Genomic DNA, 18,107 nt, shown 5'->3' with positions numbered 1-18,107 from the left:
TTGTCTGCAAACTCCCATTCATAAAGAACCTGTAAATATCTCAATGTAATGACTACATCTGATTTTTTTTCTATTCAGATGATGCCTAGCTCATTCAGAACATTCAGTAAATAAGTCAGTGATACTGAAATAAAGATAAGAGCATTGGCAGCAGTCAACAGGAGAGAAAGGACGACTGGGATCAGCTCAGCTTTTCATACCCACCACATTATTCACACCTATCACAACAGGAGTCTGAGAAGCTAAAAACCAGAGAAGCTGAGGCCTATAGGCACAAGCAGCTGTTGCCCAGGTGTATGTTTGTCCATATCTCAGCTTAAAAATCAACCACTTGTACTGTGAGTGCTCACCCTCCGGGTCGGGAGGGTCCTTAGCCCCAGAGCTACCCGGAAAAAAAATCTAGTCCACAGAACCCAGAAAACCATCAAGCTCCTAAAATATCATGAAAACTCTCAGAAAACCTTCTTATCATAGGACACCCTTGTCTGTCTCTCTTTCCCTCTCCACTCTACCACCACTTTTCTCTGAGTCTCTTTGGGTGTCCCCAGCCCATCCACGTGTTCCCCTCTGCCCCTGCACCACACAAGCCTTAGTTCATCCATTTCATGCAGCTGAACAAGGGTAACTCAGCTTCACACCTACATCCCCAGCATGGCTCTGCTGGGGTCTTCCCACACCCCACAGCCTGATTGCAAAGCTGCACCAAAATGAACTCATCTCTTCTGAATTAATGCAGGAAAAGGCCCTTCTCTGCTCTGAACCACATTCAAACCCCGAGCTAATAAGCACCCTTGGCTTCAGCTCTCAGCATTGCTCAAGACATATGAAACGCAATAAAAACCATTGCCTCACCTGGCCCTGCTCAGCACAACACCTGGGAGCTGTTGCAGCAGGCTACCTAGAACCCCAGCAGCCAGAAAAGCAGGTAATGCTTTAACTGCACCACCTCTTAGGGCTTAGTGTGGGTTTAACATCCCTGCATGAATTTGCCTCCCCATTGCCATAGCAATGCTGTCCCAGCGGGCTGCTGAGTCACTGGTGCTGAAATGAGCAAAAGAAGGGAAATATTGGGGCACCCTTGTCACAGGAGCCGCGTCAGTGGTTCCATACCACGCTGGTTATTTGCCTGCCTTTGTAAAGGAGTTGCTTCCAGGTGTGCTATTCAATTCCTCTTTGCGCTGAGCACCCGGCTGTTGGCACGGCTCAGCACCACTGCTTGCGAGGAAGACCCTGATCTGGATGAGTGTCCACATTCGGGAAGTTCAGCAAAGTCTGAGCAAATGCTGCTGGACCGGGTCCTTCCCAGTTATACTCCATGGAGAGGAGAAAAAGGCTGTACAGAAGCCAGGCAAAATTGCTGCTGTGTTTACACGGTAAACCATAATACCGGAGAGGTCACGCAGAGGCAGCACAAAACATCAGCTGGCGCTTTGTCATCTGTTAATCAGCTCTTTCAAACAGAAACGTAAATACAAACACCAAGCCTCACAGTGAAATGAGACCTGTCTGGGACGCTGCTTTTATAGCTGTGAGTTAATAACATGGTGGCTCTTCTGCATAGTAAGAAAATCGTGAAATCTTCTTACCTCATCTAGCTTGGATTGTCGGCACGGGAAAGAGAACGTAAACCCAACGGGTAACTTCTTGTCTTTGATTTGTTGTTTCTCCATAAAGTCTCCCAGGCATTCAGCAACATGATCAAAAAGCTGTAAGAAAGGGAAGAGGATAAAACCATCATTAGAGTACAGTCTGGGGGAGAAAAGATTTCAAACTGCATATGAAAACCATACGGGATGTTGAGAAAGGGGAAAATATCTGCTCCAGGTTTTTAAGGAGATTTTAATCACAGACATATGAAAATGCTCTCAGTCACTGTATGTTAACATCTTAATAATTAATAAATTATGAAATATGATGTCATTTTATGCACCTAACTCTGCACTGCATCTTTTACATCCACATCAAAATGCTCTTCCTGAAACAAGCAGCACACAGCTCTCCAGCCTGCCATAACACTTCTACTTAACATTTGATGAGAATCTTTTAACCTTTCCATAACAGGAAGGACTATCTTAAAAGAACATTTGGGATCTGGTCCCATGTGAGGCTGAGCGCTTTTACAGTGATGCAGAGAAGATCAATGCCTGCTTCACTCAAGCACTGCTAACACCAGAGAAGTCCGCAGTTGCAAGAGCCACCCAGAAGGACATCACCTCTCAAATCTATTCCAAAAGCACACAGCAAACAAATAAAATGGAAACCTGGGGGATTTGTCAAAATGCTCTGAGAAACAACCCCAAATGGGAGCATTTTCTGTCTTACCTAAGATGCTGAAGCCTGCAGGCAGCCAGTGCCAGGCTGCGGGTACCAATTCCCACCCAGCAGCCCCTCGTGGCCCTGTCTGACAGGCCAGGGAGCACGTGGCCCCAAAAGGGCAGGATGCCTTTCACACCAAGCTACTCGGGCAACCCCTCGGGTGGGCTGCAACACTCAAAGCCAAAATCAAGCCCTGGCAATAAAAGCAACAAAAATACACATCTGTATCCACCTATAACAAAAAGCCATATGTGAACTGACCTGCACCCCAAATAGGTATCGAGCCTACTAACAAGTTGCCTCCTGCCCCAGAAGATAACTTCACTTTTTGTTTAACTCCTTGCAAACATTAAATAATTACATAATACTGAAAAATAAAAATCTATCTGCAGTGTTGGCAGGCCAAGGCCATGAAAACTGCCCAGAAGACTGGGGATAATTGGGAGAAAGATATCTGTTGATTACAATTAGCCTTTGCAGCTTCATTAAGAATAATTTAGAGTCTCAGAGATAAGGCAGAGCACTACAGACAATTACAAAAATGACGAGGAATATTTTGCTGTTTGAAGCAGGTCAAGAAGTGCTGTGTGTAACGTGACAATTTAACAAATACCTTTAACTAATTCCTACTCTGAGATCAAATTGAATTAAGCAAAAGCACGGTGGTTTCCCAGGAAAATGTTGCCATTCATTGTCCCGGGCAGATCAAGGCCACTTCCCGGAGCCCACACAGTGCAGCAGCATGGAAAGCAACGCACACTGCACTGCTGCAACACGATTTTCAGCTGTCCCAACGATGGAGAGAGGAAGAGGAGTTAAAAAAATAACTACAGCGAAATAATAAAATACCACAACTTCTCCAAGAGGAACACAAAACTAACAAGAGGGTACGTCTCTATTATGTTTTCCATCTGAATGTATCTTGCTACATGGTGAAGCTTATTAAACTCCCAGCTGCTACCAGGATTACAGATGATAACCAGGGGCCACAACTGCAATCCCCTCAGGAATTCAGAGAGCAGGAAACAGCAACGTTGACTGAGGACATTGCTGCACAACCCCTCCCTTACGCAACAAACCACAACCACACAGAGACAGGGCCTGCTTTTCAATTCCGATCACGGAAGATCCCTCAGCGATCCCAAATCACTCACTAAAGTCCATACACTTGCTGGCATTTGCCTGTCGAAAACTCCCCTCCGCGGGCTAGCGCACAGCAAGCAGCACACAGCGACTCGTGCACCGTGCACAGGGAATGCCAGTTACCCATTAGCCACGTTCCTCATGTTACGGTAGCTGGGTCTAGTCAGTACTGTCTGGGCTGGCTGTGCTACTGCTTTCAACGAAGTACAGAAGAAAGGCATTGCTCAAAAGGAGGGGAAAAAAGAAAAAAGAAGAGAGGCATTTATTGATTTTGCTGCCGTCAAGTATAGTATGGTTTTTGCCAAGAAGACTCAAAGATGCATGTGTATGTTCCTGTGCCCACCTTAACACCCAAACCCCACAAACAGGGGACAGCAGAAGCACCATTACAAGGTCCTGCGGAAGACATGAAGCAACACAACCGCCAGACACTGAGCAACACACTACCAGGCTTCATTGCTTCCTCTGGCCCTGGGATTGCCTGCTCAGGTTGGGCCCCACGAAGTTTCCACAAGGATGCATTGGGCTGGCAGCCAGCAGACTTTGGCAAGCAGCTGAAGATTGGAGCTGAGGCTCAGCCTCCTGAATAGGGAAGACTTTAAGGAGCGAGGAGACCATGGCTTCAGATCAGAACAGCCACAAATCTAAACCCTACCTCCAGCAGTGGCAGAACACAAAAAGCTGAAATCAAGCCTCCTGTTTGCTGCGTTGACACAGAAGAAAGGATTCTTACAAGTTTTAGACCTGCTATTACACTGTGGAAGTCAACAAGTTTTGCCCTTAACTTTGACAGGAAACTGTCTTTGACCGGCAAAGGTGTCAGCCTACACCTGACAGGTGAGGGAAAATCGAAGTGTGAATGCAATGAAGTAGAAAATATCAAAATGAACTGTGCCATTGAGGCATGAGGCCATAAATCGCAATCCCTTCCATAAGCTGATTACATATTAGGCTTTAAGAGTATAATTCAGTGAAGTTAATGACATAGCCTGCTGAAAAACATATTAGTAGCCTACCCTGTGCAGGCAGTTCAGTCCAGTCCAAGTATTCCACTAATCTGGCCCAGAGATTTTGCAGTACCTCACCCACAGGCATCAGGCATAAGCATCAAATCACCACCTGCCTGTGCTCCTCCTGGGCATCTGCCATGTTTTCCTGTGAAGTCTAACATCGAGCGTTTTAGTCGAGGTTGCATATTGTCACAGGACAGCTTCAGACCTGGATGCAGTTCTGATGATGTTCATCTCTTTTTTTTCCTTTTACTTAAATACTGGGAGTGACTGTCCACCAAGGGTCACTGGAAACCTTCCTTGCTTCCCTTCCCGTTCAAAAGCCATGAAAAAAGCTATCAGCCTGAGCTCCAGGCTGCTGGTTCCCGACAACCAAATGGCCTTGGGATATTTAAAAATTAAAATACCAACACAACAACACCCGGGAAAGAATGCAGACATGATGTCTCCTCTCCCAGCTTCTCCTCAGTGTCCTTATCACCTCTCCATCACGTCTCACCCTAAATCAGCCTGTGTGCACTGCCTGGGGCAGACACTTGCCTCCTGGGTGTGCATGCAGCCCTATTGTTTGTTGGCCTCCAGCCTCTGACCCCCCACTTCATGGAGGGGCAGCCCCAGGCTCCAAACTTGCCTCCTTGGCAGCCCACCTGACTTCTCTGCTTCCACCAGTAACAAGCAGTGCAGCTTAGCTCCCCTCCAAAATCTTTCCATGGGAAGGCTGCTGCATGACCTGTCACAAAGCAATAATACTAGGAAAAGTCTTTACAAGAAAGGCGTTTTCTTGCTGCAGTTTAGATATTCCAGCAATGCTTCTTACAAGCCACGATTGCCATCTCAAATGCACCTTTACAAAGGTAGCAGCACTTACTAGATACATACCTTAAGGATGCTGAGGTGACTACAGAAAATATATTAAGGATAGAAATGCTGTTGATTTTTTATTATTTATTATTCTTTTGAAACAAGCTTTAAGTTTTCTGCAAGTCTCTTGTTATACTTTTAAATAGCATCTTATTCTAGTAAAAAGTGTAAAAACCATGCTTTTTCCAACTATGAAATTACCTATTGTATTACACTGAAACAGAGACAAAACTACCCGTAAAATATTCACTGTAATCTGCTTCCTGATTATAAAAAGAAAATAAATTCTTCCAACTAACACAACTTGAAAACCAAGCAAATGGATTCAAATATTTTCTATTCTTGGAACATAAGGGGCCAAAAAAAAAAAAAAAAAAAAAAAAAAAACACATCATTTCTTCAGCAGAAATTAAGTTGAAGTTGTCCCAAAATGTCTTACCAGCTTCCTGTAATGTTTCTAATGTACTTGTACCTTTCATGAATGCTGAGTTGCTCTGACTGCTAGGACAGGTATTTGGTTGTCAGGGGTTTTTCTGTCCCCCATCTAGTGTTAAAATCGCAGGGCTGGTCTGGCTACCTGCTTACAAAGGCCAAGTTGTTTTTCTGCTCTCCATTCCTATCTCCAGAAAGTAAGTTTACTATAAAAGCCAGAATTCTTATTTCTAGGCCAGTTTTCTCCTAACCACGGCAGAAGTCTCCCACACAGTGACAGCAGAGCTGCAGCACCCAGGAATGCCCTGTTACTTATTTATCCTCAGTACTGACAAAGAGCTGTAGCAGGGTCCATGCATGCTATAGGTGCAACTGTTAAGATGATAAAGTCAATCTTGTGCCCTTTTTCTAAAACAGCAATGTGAAAGCAGCTGATCTTTTGAGAGAAGTCATAAGGAGGAGGCACTTACCCGTGTCCCGCTGCCATGTATGATATCTTCAGGTGTGTTATAGATTTCACTTTCCATTTGTACTGTCTGCTTTTTTTCATGCGACACTTTCACCCGCAGAATGCGAAAGTAAGAACCACCGAGATCCAGAGCAATGAAATCTCCTTTCTCTATGTGGAAGACAAGACACAAGCAATTAAAATGTGTAGGCAACACAAATTTGTGAGAAAATAAGCTCTAAGAAGTACAATGCACAGGCAAACGCACAGTGCTTATAGCAAGCAAGTTCTCAGCTGCAGGGCATCCACGTGAAGTCCTGCACCACTGAAGGAGTTATTTGGAATCTGTTAGCCCTTGTAAGCTCCTGAATACGTCCCCAGGAGCCAGGGAAAAAGTTAGGATACCTGCATCTCCCTCTGTAGTGGAAAGGAATTTGTATTTAAAAGATCTGGAGCCAAATCCACTGTCCCCACTCTGTCACAGACTTCAGGGTGTAATTCAGGTGACAGATGTGTGGGCCAGCTACCTGAGAAATGGCACTCGGTACCCCTGGAGAGCAAGGCAAACAGATTTAACTGAACCACCTCTGCTATCTTGTCTTATCAAAGAGGGAGCAAACAAAGACAGCAATCACTGAAGTCTGTGAAAAGATAATATTTAGGAAAGCAGTGTGCACACCTTATCACACAGCCGTGTACATTCCCGCTGCAGTTAATCACTGAGGCTCTTTGCAAGCATTTGCCTCTGCACACAACATCCCCAGGCTCACTCAGAAGCGAAGCACAGGCATGCAGCGCTTTCTCATCCCAATTTCCTCACCAATTTGCACTTTTCTGCAGAGCCAGAATCGCCCTGCACTGCAGGCAGGGTGAGCTGTGTCCCCCACTTCCTGCACCACTGCTGCATGTTACCAGTCCCATACCATACACTTAGCCCTTTGGGCTCTTTTTCATTCCTGTTCCAACTTTAAGCTATGACTATATGAAGGCCATTCCCAGCATCATCGGTTTTCCATTTCTAACTAAATGCAATGTGGAAAAACCTCTAGCAGTACCTGTTGACACACCGTGTCACCTCAAACTGCAGCTCAGCTCCCGGAGCCTTCTGAGGCCATGCTGCCACCAGCAAATCGGGTATGCACCTTACCCACGAGGATTTCCTAATGCAGATTTGCCCCTGAGATTACCATGCCCAACCTCAGGCCCAAACTCCTGAAGCCTGACTCAGTGACCCACTCCTCCTCATTGCCCCATGCACCTCTCCAGGATCCCCATCCCGCTCAGCACAGCTGAGGAGCTGGAGGGGGTGTCCCTCAGGGCAGGACCTCGAACAGGAACAGCCAAAACAGAGGCAAACACTCTGCAAAAGTCTTTGTGGTTTTCCAGTGCTGCAGTGTAATACAGCAAACAAGGCACCAGCGAGGGAGAAACTACGACGAACAACAGCCTGCACTCAGAAAATGTAACAAGAAGACAGTGGGAGCCCACAACTCCTACCAAGCTTTGTAATTTTACAATACAACCTTTTCTTTGTGCTGCTTAAGACAGGGGCAAACTCAGAGGTCCCGACCTAAGATCACACAGAGCTTGTCTACCTGTTTCTTAGCTTTAAATACTGCTTAGCTCCAGTACAAATGTCATGTCAAACATGTATGCAGCCAAACTGCAGACGCTGTTCCCTCATTGGATTTTGCATAACGAATTCAGCTCCTCAGCCTTCACTGGGACAGGGCTGGAAGAAAAGCATTTAGCACAAGTACCTCATTAAGCCAAATACCTGAATACACGTTCTCATCCTGGAGTATCATTTGTCCAATGTAAACCATTACCTTCGATGAATAATGAAAAATCAACACTGGACCAGATGGCCCTTCTTCAAGCCTAAATGCCCCTCAGTAGTACTTCAAACAAAGAGTGCACTTCAGAAATATCTCCCTGGCAGGAAACTAACAGATTAGCGCGTCTGATTTCCACTGCAGTCAAGCTCATTACAAGGTAAAATTTAGCAAGGAGTTATCCTTCTGCATCAAAAAGAAACAACAATTTTAAACGAAATGTAAAGCTTCCTGTATGCAAAGTAACAGTTTTCTTTCCAAGTATTTTGGGAGCAGTATTTAATCTATACTTTATAAGACAAAGATACAATCAAAACTGCTATAAATTAATTTAGGCAGATCCTTTGGAAGTGTTTTGAAATAGCTTCAAATATTGTTCAAGGCACTCTGGACGAAACTTCGTGGCTTTCATAGACTAAACTCCTCTGAATGAAGCAAAAAGCCCTGCCAACAACAACATCTCCACAGTCGCAAAAAATTATCACTCAAAGGCTCCTTGTTAATGGAGTACACGAGCACAGATCGAAACCAAACAAGAGCATTTTGTCTGACCAGCCAGCTCTCAGAACAACGATCACACTCGAAGGGAAGGGCTTAAGAGGCAGAAATCAGAGAGGGGCCAGAGAAAAGGACGGGGTTTCAGCCCTGGGTGTTTACGGAGGGAGAGCTGAAGGAAGAAATTGTGGTCAGCCAAGAGCCACCCTGGGCACTGCAGCACAGACGCATCCAGAGCCCGCCCGGAGCCTTTGGAGGCAGAGGGATTGGGACGGGGACGCTGTGCCTGCCTTGACGTGGCCAGCACGAGCAGGTGAGTCAGGGAAAGCAGCACCATGACACCGCCCACAGCAAATATTCCTCCTCAGTGGGGTCAGAACGTGCCTTTCCCAGGAAAATAACGCAATGCTTCTACTTGTGCTTCCAACAGCTAGCCAAGGAGACGCTCACAACCTGTGTACACAGACGACAAGCCAGTCATACAGAGATTATCCGGGGCAAACCACTGCCTTGCCCTAACTCCGTGCTGCAAACACAGCGAGCCTGTCCCTGCGAGGCTGGTGGTGGCCAAACGGGCACGGAACCAAGAGCTGAGCTCCCTGCGCACAACGCAGGGTGACTTTTTTCAGTAGGTGTGTGGCATGTGATCTGAAAGGAATGCCTCAACATGCTCGGCCGGGGCTGCCCACTGCTCTGGTCCATGCCTGGTCCCAGCAGCGTTAGTGAGCGATCTCTCACACCGCTCCTAGCCAGGCACACATCTCCTTTCCTCGTGCCATATCTCCAAATCTCCCCAGTTTGTACCACGGAACAGCCTGCAAAATTATGCGACTCACTGCAAGCGGCTCTGATTTTTTAACCTGCAGTGCGTGAGGGACCAGGGGACAGGTTTGTACCCAGCTGAACTCAAGCATGCAGGAAGGAAAACCAGGGATTTCAGAAAAAAGCTTGGGATTTCCCACAAAAGCCGCCTGGCAGCACTTGCACGAGGTCGCCTCACCTGCAGTCCCTTAGAGAAAACCCTGCCTGTGACCAGCAGCGTGCAGCAGCGAAATGGTTGCCTTTCTCAACTGACTGCAAGTTTCAACACATTTCAACACAACAGCTAGCAGTGCTAATTTAAGGGAAACACAGGGTTCAAGCTTGTTCTCCCTTTAGGCAGAAAATAGCATTTCTATTAAAACGCATAAGGTGGCAAAAAGCAACAGCAAAGCAGAACTATCAAAGATTTCCACCTGCCAGACAGCTCCAACTACTGCAGGCTTCTTTTTCCTTCACCCAATCGCTTCTTGATCTTAACTCAAAAAAGCCTCAAAACATGCAAGAACTGTTCAACAGCTAAAGCAGTGTTATTGCTGCACACAGGGACTTAATTTGTGGAGGCACCAAAATATGGTTAACCAACTCATGCTACACAAGATGGAAACCCAGTGTTAATGCTACACAGTAAGCCCTACTGTACAGCGTTCATAAATATATCTATATACTATACATAGAACTTTGGTTTGTTTGCTTGTTTTGTTTGTTTTTATAAATGCTAAAATAAATACTAGGTGTAATTTTGGTCTCAAACACCAACGCAAGATCTTTTTGGTTTCTGATAGCTCTTCTTGCCACTTTCATCAGTGGTCGCTGAAAAATGAATCCTACATCTGGATGGAAAAAGCTCTGTACACCAGAGCAGCAGCTTGCAAGCCACATGCTGCAGCCTCCTTAAGTTCTGCAAATTTGCCCTAAGACAGTCCCCAAGAAGTAGCCTCAAAAAGCAAAATGATTGCCAGGAAGCTGAAATTCAGCAAGTATGGGTTCGTACTTCCACTGGAAAAACTAAGTAGGAGAAGAGAGGTTGAGTCAAGCAGCAAATGACTAAAAGCCGCTATATTTGTTAGGACTAAATCACATGAACGTGAACTGCATAAATCAGAAATCTTATGCGGAGTACTGATTCTTCACAGGCCAATCTCTGTGTAAGTGTATCGGCTGTTGGTGGTGTGATCGACAGGAACGGCTCTTCTGCTGCCATCAAAGCGGGTTTAACACAAGAATTACAAAATCCTCCAGCTTCTATGGGAACAACCCTGAGCACAGAGGGGAGGTTATCTCCAAAATGTTGTCTGGGCTCACCAGGGAGCAAATTGCTCTTGTTCTCAGTAGTGCTTTGGTGTATTTCTAACAGGTTTTCCCACCCTACTTAATAGGGAAAACAATTTCTCAGACCCTTACCTGAACCATCAGGAATGGACCTCACGAAGGTCGGAAGCATTTTCACTGTGGCCGTGGGGTTAAAGTCTCGGGAGAGGCCGTTCTTCATCTCCCTCCTGAAGCGAGCCATAATGTCGATCAGCGTTTCGTCGGAGAGCCGCATGGCGTAAAGGTATTTATCAATCTGGGGAGAAGGACAAACACCACCACAGGGTGAAAGGCTATCCCGAGGTGCCCAAGCAGAGCTACACCACCCTTTAATTACAAGAATAATGTATAGTCCCTGCTTGGCCCTGGGGCTCTGCCCAAGCCAGCAACCCAGCTGAGCGTTTTGTGCCTTGTCTTTTGATACAAAATCAAGGAAAATGTACACGTTATGACTTACATGGCCTATAAGTCCATCCTGCTGCCTTCCCAAGGCAAGGCCCACTCCCCCATCACTCTGCCTTCTCCTTTCCCCAGAAAGACCTCACCCACAGCCTCACACCTTATCTCCAGCCCTCCTCCCACTTCTCATCTCTCCTGGCTATCCGCGAGCTGAGAAGCTGAAGCTAAAAATGTCTGGTTTTGCACCTTGTCCGAACAGGGGGCATCGCTGCAATCCCCAGAGGTGCCTCGTATTTAAACCTTTCACCACGAAGGACTCGCCAGAGCAGTTCCAGCTCTGTGCTCCCAGCTGAGCCATGATTTCTGTGTACCAGGCCATTTTCCCTGTCCTGCTCCAAAGCAATCACAGCCAGAGACTCAGGAGAGACAGAACGGCACTGTGGGCAGGTTGTGTCTGTCTCCTCCACACACAACATCAAATTAAAAGGTGTTGACTTCTCCCTCGTGGTTTCCCAGGAAGGAACTTTATCTCCCTGTAAAAAGGAGATGGTTCCAGTTTTATGGTAGTAATACTTTCCATAACATTACACCCGTCTTTATCATCAGGAAGAGCGAGAGATGCTTTGATGGCTTGGAAATACAACTTGGCCTTGCGGGGTTCTTGCTAAATGCACGTCCCACCCCTTTCATGTCAGCTGCCAGTCTACTCTTGCCTTGTCTCATTATCTGCCTTGGAAATTTGGTTCTGTAAACAGTTCAGACCGAAGCCACACCTTTGGGATCACTTCTGCTTGCAGCTTAGTGGGATCAAGAAAATAAAACCCTGCCCATGTCCTCCGTCCTCAGCAAAACTGGAAAAGCCACCTCATTTTAATGGCCTCGTGGGCCATTCCTGCGCCAAGGCTGTCCTACTCTGGAAGCCTGGAGAGCGCTCACCTCTCCCCTGACACCGCACCCGAACACAGCCAATGCCTCAATAAAACACCCCTCATAAAACCTATGCATGCAAATGTTCCGTACACCTGGGACTTTGAGACGGGAAGCGATGAATAATGCCGTGGGTGAGCGGAACGCGGACAATCGAGATGCAATTAGACCCTAAAGCTCCCCATAAAAGCAGCTCCCCGGGAAGCAGTGCCGCACGTAGCCGAGGTGCGCAGCGCAGATAGCCTATCTCCCCACGGCAGGCGCCCTCGCGCCGTGACCCAGCACTTCCACAGCCGGGGAGGAAGGCGGGCATGGGTGGCACCGCGGGGCGCAGCTCCCCGGCCTCATCCTGACCCGCAGCGACGAGGAGACCCAGGCTAACCCGCGGGGTACCCTGCGGGGTTTGGTGCCATTGCTCGCAGAGGGAGAGCAAGAGAGAGGTCAAGTGCAAGTTGAAGGGGATGGGATGGAGCAGCAGTAAGGCAGGGCAGCGTCCATGTGCCCCACGAACTGGTGAGGTGATCGGTGCAAGGGCACAGCTAAAGGGCAGGAGAGCTGGGACAGCATCCTGGGGTCCTGTCCCGTGCCACCCAGCTGGGCCAAGAGCCCCGGCACAGCCCCAGCACATGACCGGCTGCTTGAGGAGCCGAAGCCCGGACAGGGCAGAGCCTCTCCGCAGCCCCAGTGGGCGCGGGGATGGGCGCAGGGCTGGCGGCAGGCAGGAAGGTCGCTCGGCTCCGCAGCAAGCCCTGCCGGAGCTTTTTTTAGCCGCGACTGTTTAGCAGTGATGTCAGAGCCTGAGGTTATTCCCTTTTAAAGCGGGGGGGGGGGGGGGGGGGGGGCAGACTGGGACTGTTAAGGCTGTCGGCAGCCCACGCTGCCACTCAGAGGCCCGCTTACACAAATCCCCCAGGGAAAGCTACGCTAACACACTGTTCACAGGCAAACCGTGCAGTGAGAGCACCCCCCTACAACGCCCTACACCCTACATCCTCCCAAAGCCGGGGCTGAAGTGCTTACCCCACCAAAAGCCCTGGTATGAGCACAGATTTGGGGGTTTGTGTGCTCGGGACCAGACGTGCCCACACTCCCCTCCTCTGCAGCAAGGGGAAATAGGAGGGAGGGCTCTTTTTCCTCCTGTGAAAATACAGCAAGAGCCGTCAGCATGCTTACACACGGGTAAGGGACCCTCCTGCACGCAGGGAGCACCGCCAAGCATCACGCTGAGGCCACCTTCAACGCTGAGACTCACTGGGCAGGGAGGACTGGAGATGAGCACTAAACCTTGGCTTGAAACAAAATCACTCCTGCGTGTTACAGTGTGAAACAAACCCCAAAATAAAGCCCACATGTTATTTTCTCCCAGGCAGGAAAAGCGTCAGCCATTAGGGTGTACAGCTGCAAGGGAAAAGCCAGATCTCAGAGGGACAGCAGGCCCCAGGGGAAAACTGGCAGGGAATGGCCACAGAAACCTGGGCTGGGGGAGATGGAGGCCGGATGGCAGGAGGGAGGATTAATTACATCCCGCTCTGCTCATCAGAAAGCCAATCTCGGCCTTATCCAAAGGGAAGTGGCAGGGACAGAGGCACCTGGCCGGACCCAAAGCCCTGCTGAGCTCCAGAGGCCACAGCCCCGGGGGAGTTGGGTGCCAGCCCTCCCCTGGGGCTGGAGGAAAGCAGGAGCGATTTTGGGCAGGCAGCTGCGTGGGCAAGGAGCAGAAAAGGCTCCTTTATTTAGCTGCCACCTCAGAAGGGCATCGTCCCAGCGTGCTGCTGCGGGAGCGCTCCAAGTGCTCAATCAGTTTTTCCTTTTCCATTTTTTTTTAAACAGACAAAATTTGCAAACCAGTTTTTAAAAATAGGATTTCATAATCCAAACCACACGCATATAAGTTTTCTTGGTCACATAAGAAAGACTCTTTGTACGCGGGGAAAAGAACCTTTTGGAATTCCAAAATCGCAGAAGCCTCCACGGAAGCTGGGAGTACTTCTGAGTGCATAGCGAAACATGCAGCACTCCTGGCCCTTCCTCAGACACGTGGCTAATTCCTGGGACACTGACAACAGGCGGTGGTATCCAAGAGCAGGGCACTCCCATCACAACCCCAGAAATCATTAGCACCTACTCTCCTGACAGCTTTGCACGAACACCCTTCACTGTGTGAAGGCTTTTGTGCAGAGCTGGTCGCGCTCCGCACACCTTTCAGCATCAGGAATATTCACTGGGAGCCAAAGCGTGTTGAAACAAGTAGTTTAGGCACCCTGAAACCGCTTGTGCTTGCTTATGATTTATCAGATTGGTTCCTAAAAAGCCTCTGTAGTGGCAGATGCCGTTTCAGGGTTTTTTAATACCAATTATTTCATTTCACACCTCACTCCATCACATTCTTTTCAAGGTTAATGATTAAAGTGTCACTGCTGATTGCAGGACTCTTTGTTTTTTCCTTCTCTCATCAGGTAGCGCGACAAAAAGGTTTTGTTCCCCTGGCAGGCGGACAGAAAGCAGGCAACACCTAGAGGCTCCCTTCTCCGGTGCCAGCCACTGCAGGTCCAAACCTGTTGGAGCCAACAGGCACTCGCTCAGCGTGCACTTTTATAGCAGCTCTCCTGCACCTGGGCCAGCAGCACAGACACCAGGGACGTCCTGTGGTGCTTGCACCCCCGAGGGCACAGATCAGCTTGTAGAGAAAGCGGGGCCAAGGCTCGGGCCGTGTGAGGTCCTCTGTCACAGCAAGGGTGCTGAGCAACCACCGCTGTGGTCCCTGGAGCTGTCAGGGAAGAGGTGTTCTCAAAACCACCTGGGTAATTTGGAGTAAAGCCATATGAATGTTTATATCGTACCTGGCATCGTGCATTGCCAGCTTGGCTTCTGCACAGTGGGGTCGCGTGAGAGTGCACGGACACGGGGCTTCATGCGGCCTTCAACCCTACGCATCCACCCTGCCCCTTCCTCCTGCTCGCCCATCTTGTAAAATGTCCCAGAAACTGCCAAGTGGGGGAAAAATTCATCTCAAACCTAAGAGAGTGCCTAAAATCCAGCCGGACCAATGTGGAGGCAGCAAACACTATTAAGAGCAAGGGTATCCCAAGGGCCTGAAACCCACCGGCCCCACTGCTCCCCGGGGCAGGGTCCCACTGTGGGAAGGCAGCGCTGAGCATTAGTGGGGTGGGAACAGGGTCATGAGGGAATTTGGGCTTTCAGCCTCAGCACAGCAGAGACCCCTGTAACAAATCCATTCCCGAATTCACCTCGTGGGCACGTGTAACCCTTTCTCATCCCTCCCAAGGCCCGCAGAGGCATCCTCAAGGTGACCTGCACCATGGAGGCTGAGCACGTCACCGCCCAAGGAGCGAGGCAGAGCCCCGTGGGACCAACGCCTCGACCTGCAGCCCCCGGCCGGCTGTGAGCACGTAGCAGCAGAAAGCGAGCGCTGCTCTTCCGGCAGCAGAGAGGAGAGGGAGGGACCTGCACCGGAGCCCCGCACGCACGTACTCCAGCGAGCTGAGACAGAGCAAAATCGCACAAGCAGCATGCTGAGATGGAGCCCAAAGGGCCTTGCGGGGTGGCAGGGAGCGGCGTCAGGGCTGCTGACCCTCCTGCAGGACAGCCAAGTGAGGGGTTCGGCATCCGCTCCAAGAGGATACAGACAGGAAAGGCCTCCTCACGTCCTCCAACACCACCAGTCTGCTTTTCTTTAATTGGATTTTATTTCGCTCTCCTAATGAAACCAGATTGCTCTATCAGAAGGCTTTGCAGCGCCCTGGCCAAACAGCTTCTTGTGCCGCCAGACAATAGCGGCCTCGTTGTGCCAAGGCAGCCCACAATAAATAACCCCTGGGAACACCACCGAGTTTCCCCCATGCCTGCAGGCCCCCCCGAGCCCTCCCCTCGCAGCCTTCCTGCTGCTCCTCAGGCAGCGTGCAACCTTACGCTTATCTTGGCTTTCTAAATATAACAGGCACAGCGAGACGGAGAAGGCCTTACCCAGGCACACAAGCCTGGCGCGGGCACAGCACGTCCAAATCCCCCAGAAACAGGAAAATAAGGGGCTGGGGGAAAGGCCGAGCCGCTGCGTGGGGACAGAAGAGGCAGAAATCTGCCTGCAGCTCCTCGCGAGAGCTGCTGGGCGGAAAAGCAGAAGACCAGAACCACCGAAGGAGACGGGGAAGGCAGGGGGTGCTGCTTCGGGTTTTATCCGACAGAGGAAGGGGTGCAGGCGGGCTCTGCAGCAGCTGGAGTGAGCGCTGAGGGGCAGGACATGTCTCCCCCATGAGCCTGGTGCTGTCTGTGGGGTAAGAAGTACAGCACGGCCCTGCTGGGGTGTCCTCCAAGTATTCTAGGGATGCTTCCTTCGGTGGGTGCTCGCCGCGCACCGAGGCGGTCACGTAGCACCACCGGAGGAGGTGGCCAAGGGGAAGCCTCCGCTTCGTGACGTCAGCCCGGCTCCACCGCGGGGCTCGGTGACATTTGCAATTATTTTCCCAATTTGCATCCCCAGCCCTGGGCTCTCGGCTCCCTGCAGCCCCCCTGTAGGCTCAGCCGGGACCCAACTGCCATGTTTTTATTTACCCCGCGCTCCGCACCCGCTCCTCTGGTCGTGCTGAAGCCAGGGCCGTACCACTGGGGCAGCAGCAGTCACCTAGGGCTAAAGGCAAACTGAAAACACCCACAGAAAAACTTCTTTCTGCTCATCGCTCCCTATAAATTCAGGAGCGGCGGCGATACGGAACCCAAAAGCCAGCTGCAGGCCGTCGCGTTATCCCTGCCACCCCCACGCCGGAGCGATGGATCCCAGGGGCAGGAAGGGACATCCATCCTCTTCATCATCCTCCTCCTCCTCCTCCCCGCTGCCATCCCCATCGCCAGACCCCGCAGCCCCTCGCCCCGCAGCCCCCTGGGGGGCTGCAGACAGGATTTATTCCCACTTCTCTCCCTGCGGGGTCGCTATGGGGACACAAAGCAACGCCAGCAGCAAAATTCACCATTTTTTTAAAAAATGGAATAAATAAGGCTATTCGGCCCGGGGCGGGGGGGCAGCCCGTCCGGCGGGGGGGCTCGATCTACCTTTTTGACCTGATCCTCCTTCAGCTCCGTGAAGTAGTAGGCCAGGAGCTGGGCGGCGATCATCCTGCCGGCTGCACGGGCGGCTCCGCGCACGCAGCGATGCGGCGCCCGGGGATGGCCGCGCCGCCAGCCCAGCGCCTCCCCTTCCTCCCCTCCCTCCTCCTCCTCCTCCTCCTCGTCCTCCTCCGGCTCCGCCCGCAGCCCCGGCCCGGCACGAAGCCCCCGCGGTGCTGGCCCCGGCAGCGGCAGCGAGGAAGAGGAGGAGGAGGAGGAAGGAGGAGGGCAATCCACCGCCCTACCCTGCGGGGCTTTTTACAGCAATCCCACAGACACCGAGGGCTGCTGGAGGCTCCCTGTTGCTCGTTAAGCTCTAGTAGGGAAAGGGAAAAGCAAAATATATATTTTTTTTTAAATGCTGAGCTAAAGCTGTTTTCAGAAGCAGCCTCTGCACTCAGAAACCTTTGAGAAAACAGTGGAGCTGACCCAGACATCGTCCTCTGCCCCACGTGTGGGATCATGGCCAGGGCGCCCCGAGCATCCCCTCGCCACAAACCATGGGACCAGAGTGAGCAGGGCACAGCCTCGGCCCCTTGGGGTTGCTGGGAGACCCCCAGGTGGTCCCCTAAAGAAGGAGAATCTCTTGGACTGCTGTGCATTGAGGGATGCCACCTCCTATCTCCTCCATCAGTGAAATCCCTGCTTCAAGGATGCTGATGGCCGGGACGTGCTGCTGCCGCGTGCGTTCCCCAAGGAGGCGTCCACCGCTGCAAAGCCTCCGAGGGCCTGTGCAGCGATGCGATGCCCCTCTGCAAGCCGAAGGATGGATGTGAGCAGACGCCAAGGTGACACGTGTCAGCGGCCCGCAGGGCTCTCCCCCACGCCCTGTCCTTCCACGGGGACAGGAACGCACACCCATGCAAACGGCGGTGATGCTGGAGGCTTGATTTGCATGGAAATTGTCTGCCAAAGTCCAAGTGATTCAAAACCTGTTCCTTGAGTTTCCGGCTTCCTTTTCAATGCTGCTTTAATTCAATGGTTGCACTGGCA

General features: G+C 50.4%; 1 protein-coding gene across 2 annotated transcripts in view; it reads right to left on the bottom strand.

The window, feature by feature from the left end:
* LOC308197274 (hexokinase-1) overlaps positions 1-18,107 on the bottom strand; it is a 69,778-nt gene that overhangs the window by 18,142 nt on the left and 33,529 nt on the right. The window contains exons 1-4 of one of the 2 annotated variants that reach the window (XM_080597492.1): positions 17,061-17,229; positions 10,764-10,926; positions 6,233-6,381; positions 1,587-1,706 (exon numbers count right to left, since the gene is read on the bottom strand). In XM_080597492.1, coding sequence (XP_080453618.1) covers positions 1,587-1,706; positions 6,233-6,381; positions 10,764-10,926; positions 17,061-17,123 — 495 coding nt within the window. In that variant the 5' untranslated portion in view covers positions 17,124-17,229. Of the gene's footprint in view, positions 1-1,586; positions 1,707-6,232; positions 6,382-10,763; positions 10,927-17,060; positions 17,230-18,107 lie in introns of those variants that run through there. The other variant, XM_080597496.1, reaches the window with a different exon arrangement.

The sequence above is a fragment of the Anser brachyrhynchus genome, assembly GCF_964034855.1.
Source record: "Anser brachyrhynchus genome assembly, chromosome: 6".
NCBI lineage: Eukaryota > Metazoa > Chordata > Aves > Anseriformes > Anatidae > Anser > Anser brachyrhynchus.
The sequence above is the reverse complement of the archived record's forward strand: the minus strand, read 5'-3'. Positions and strand labels throughout refer to the sequence as shown.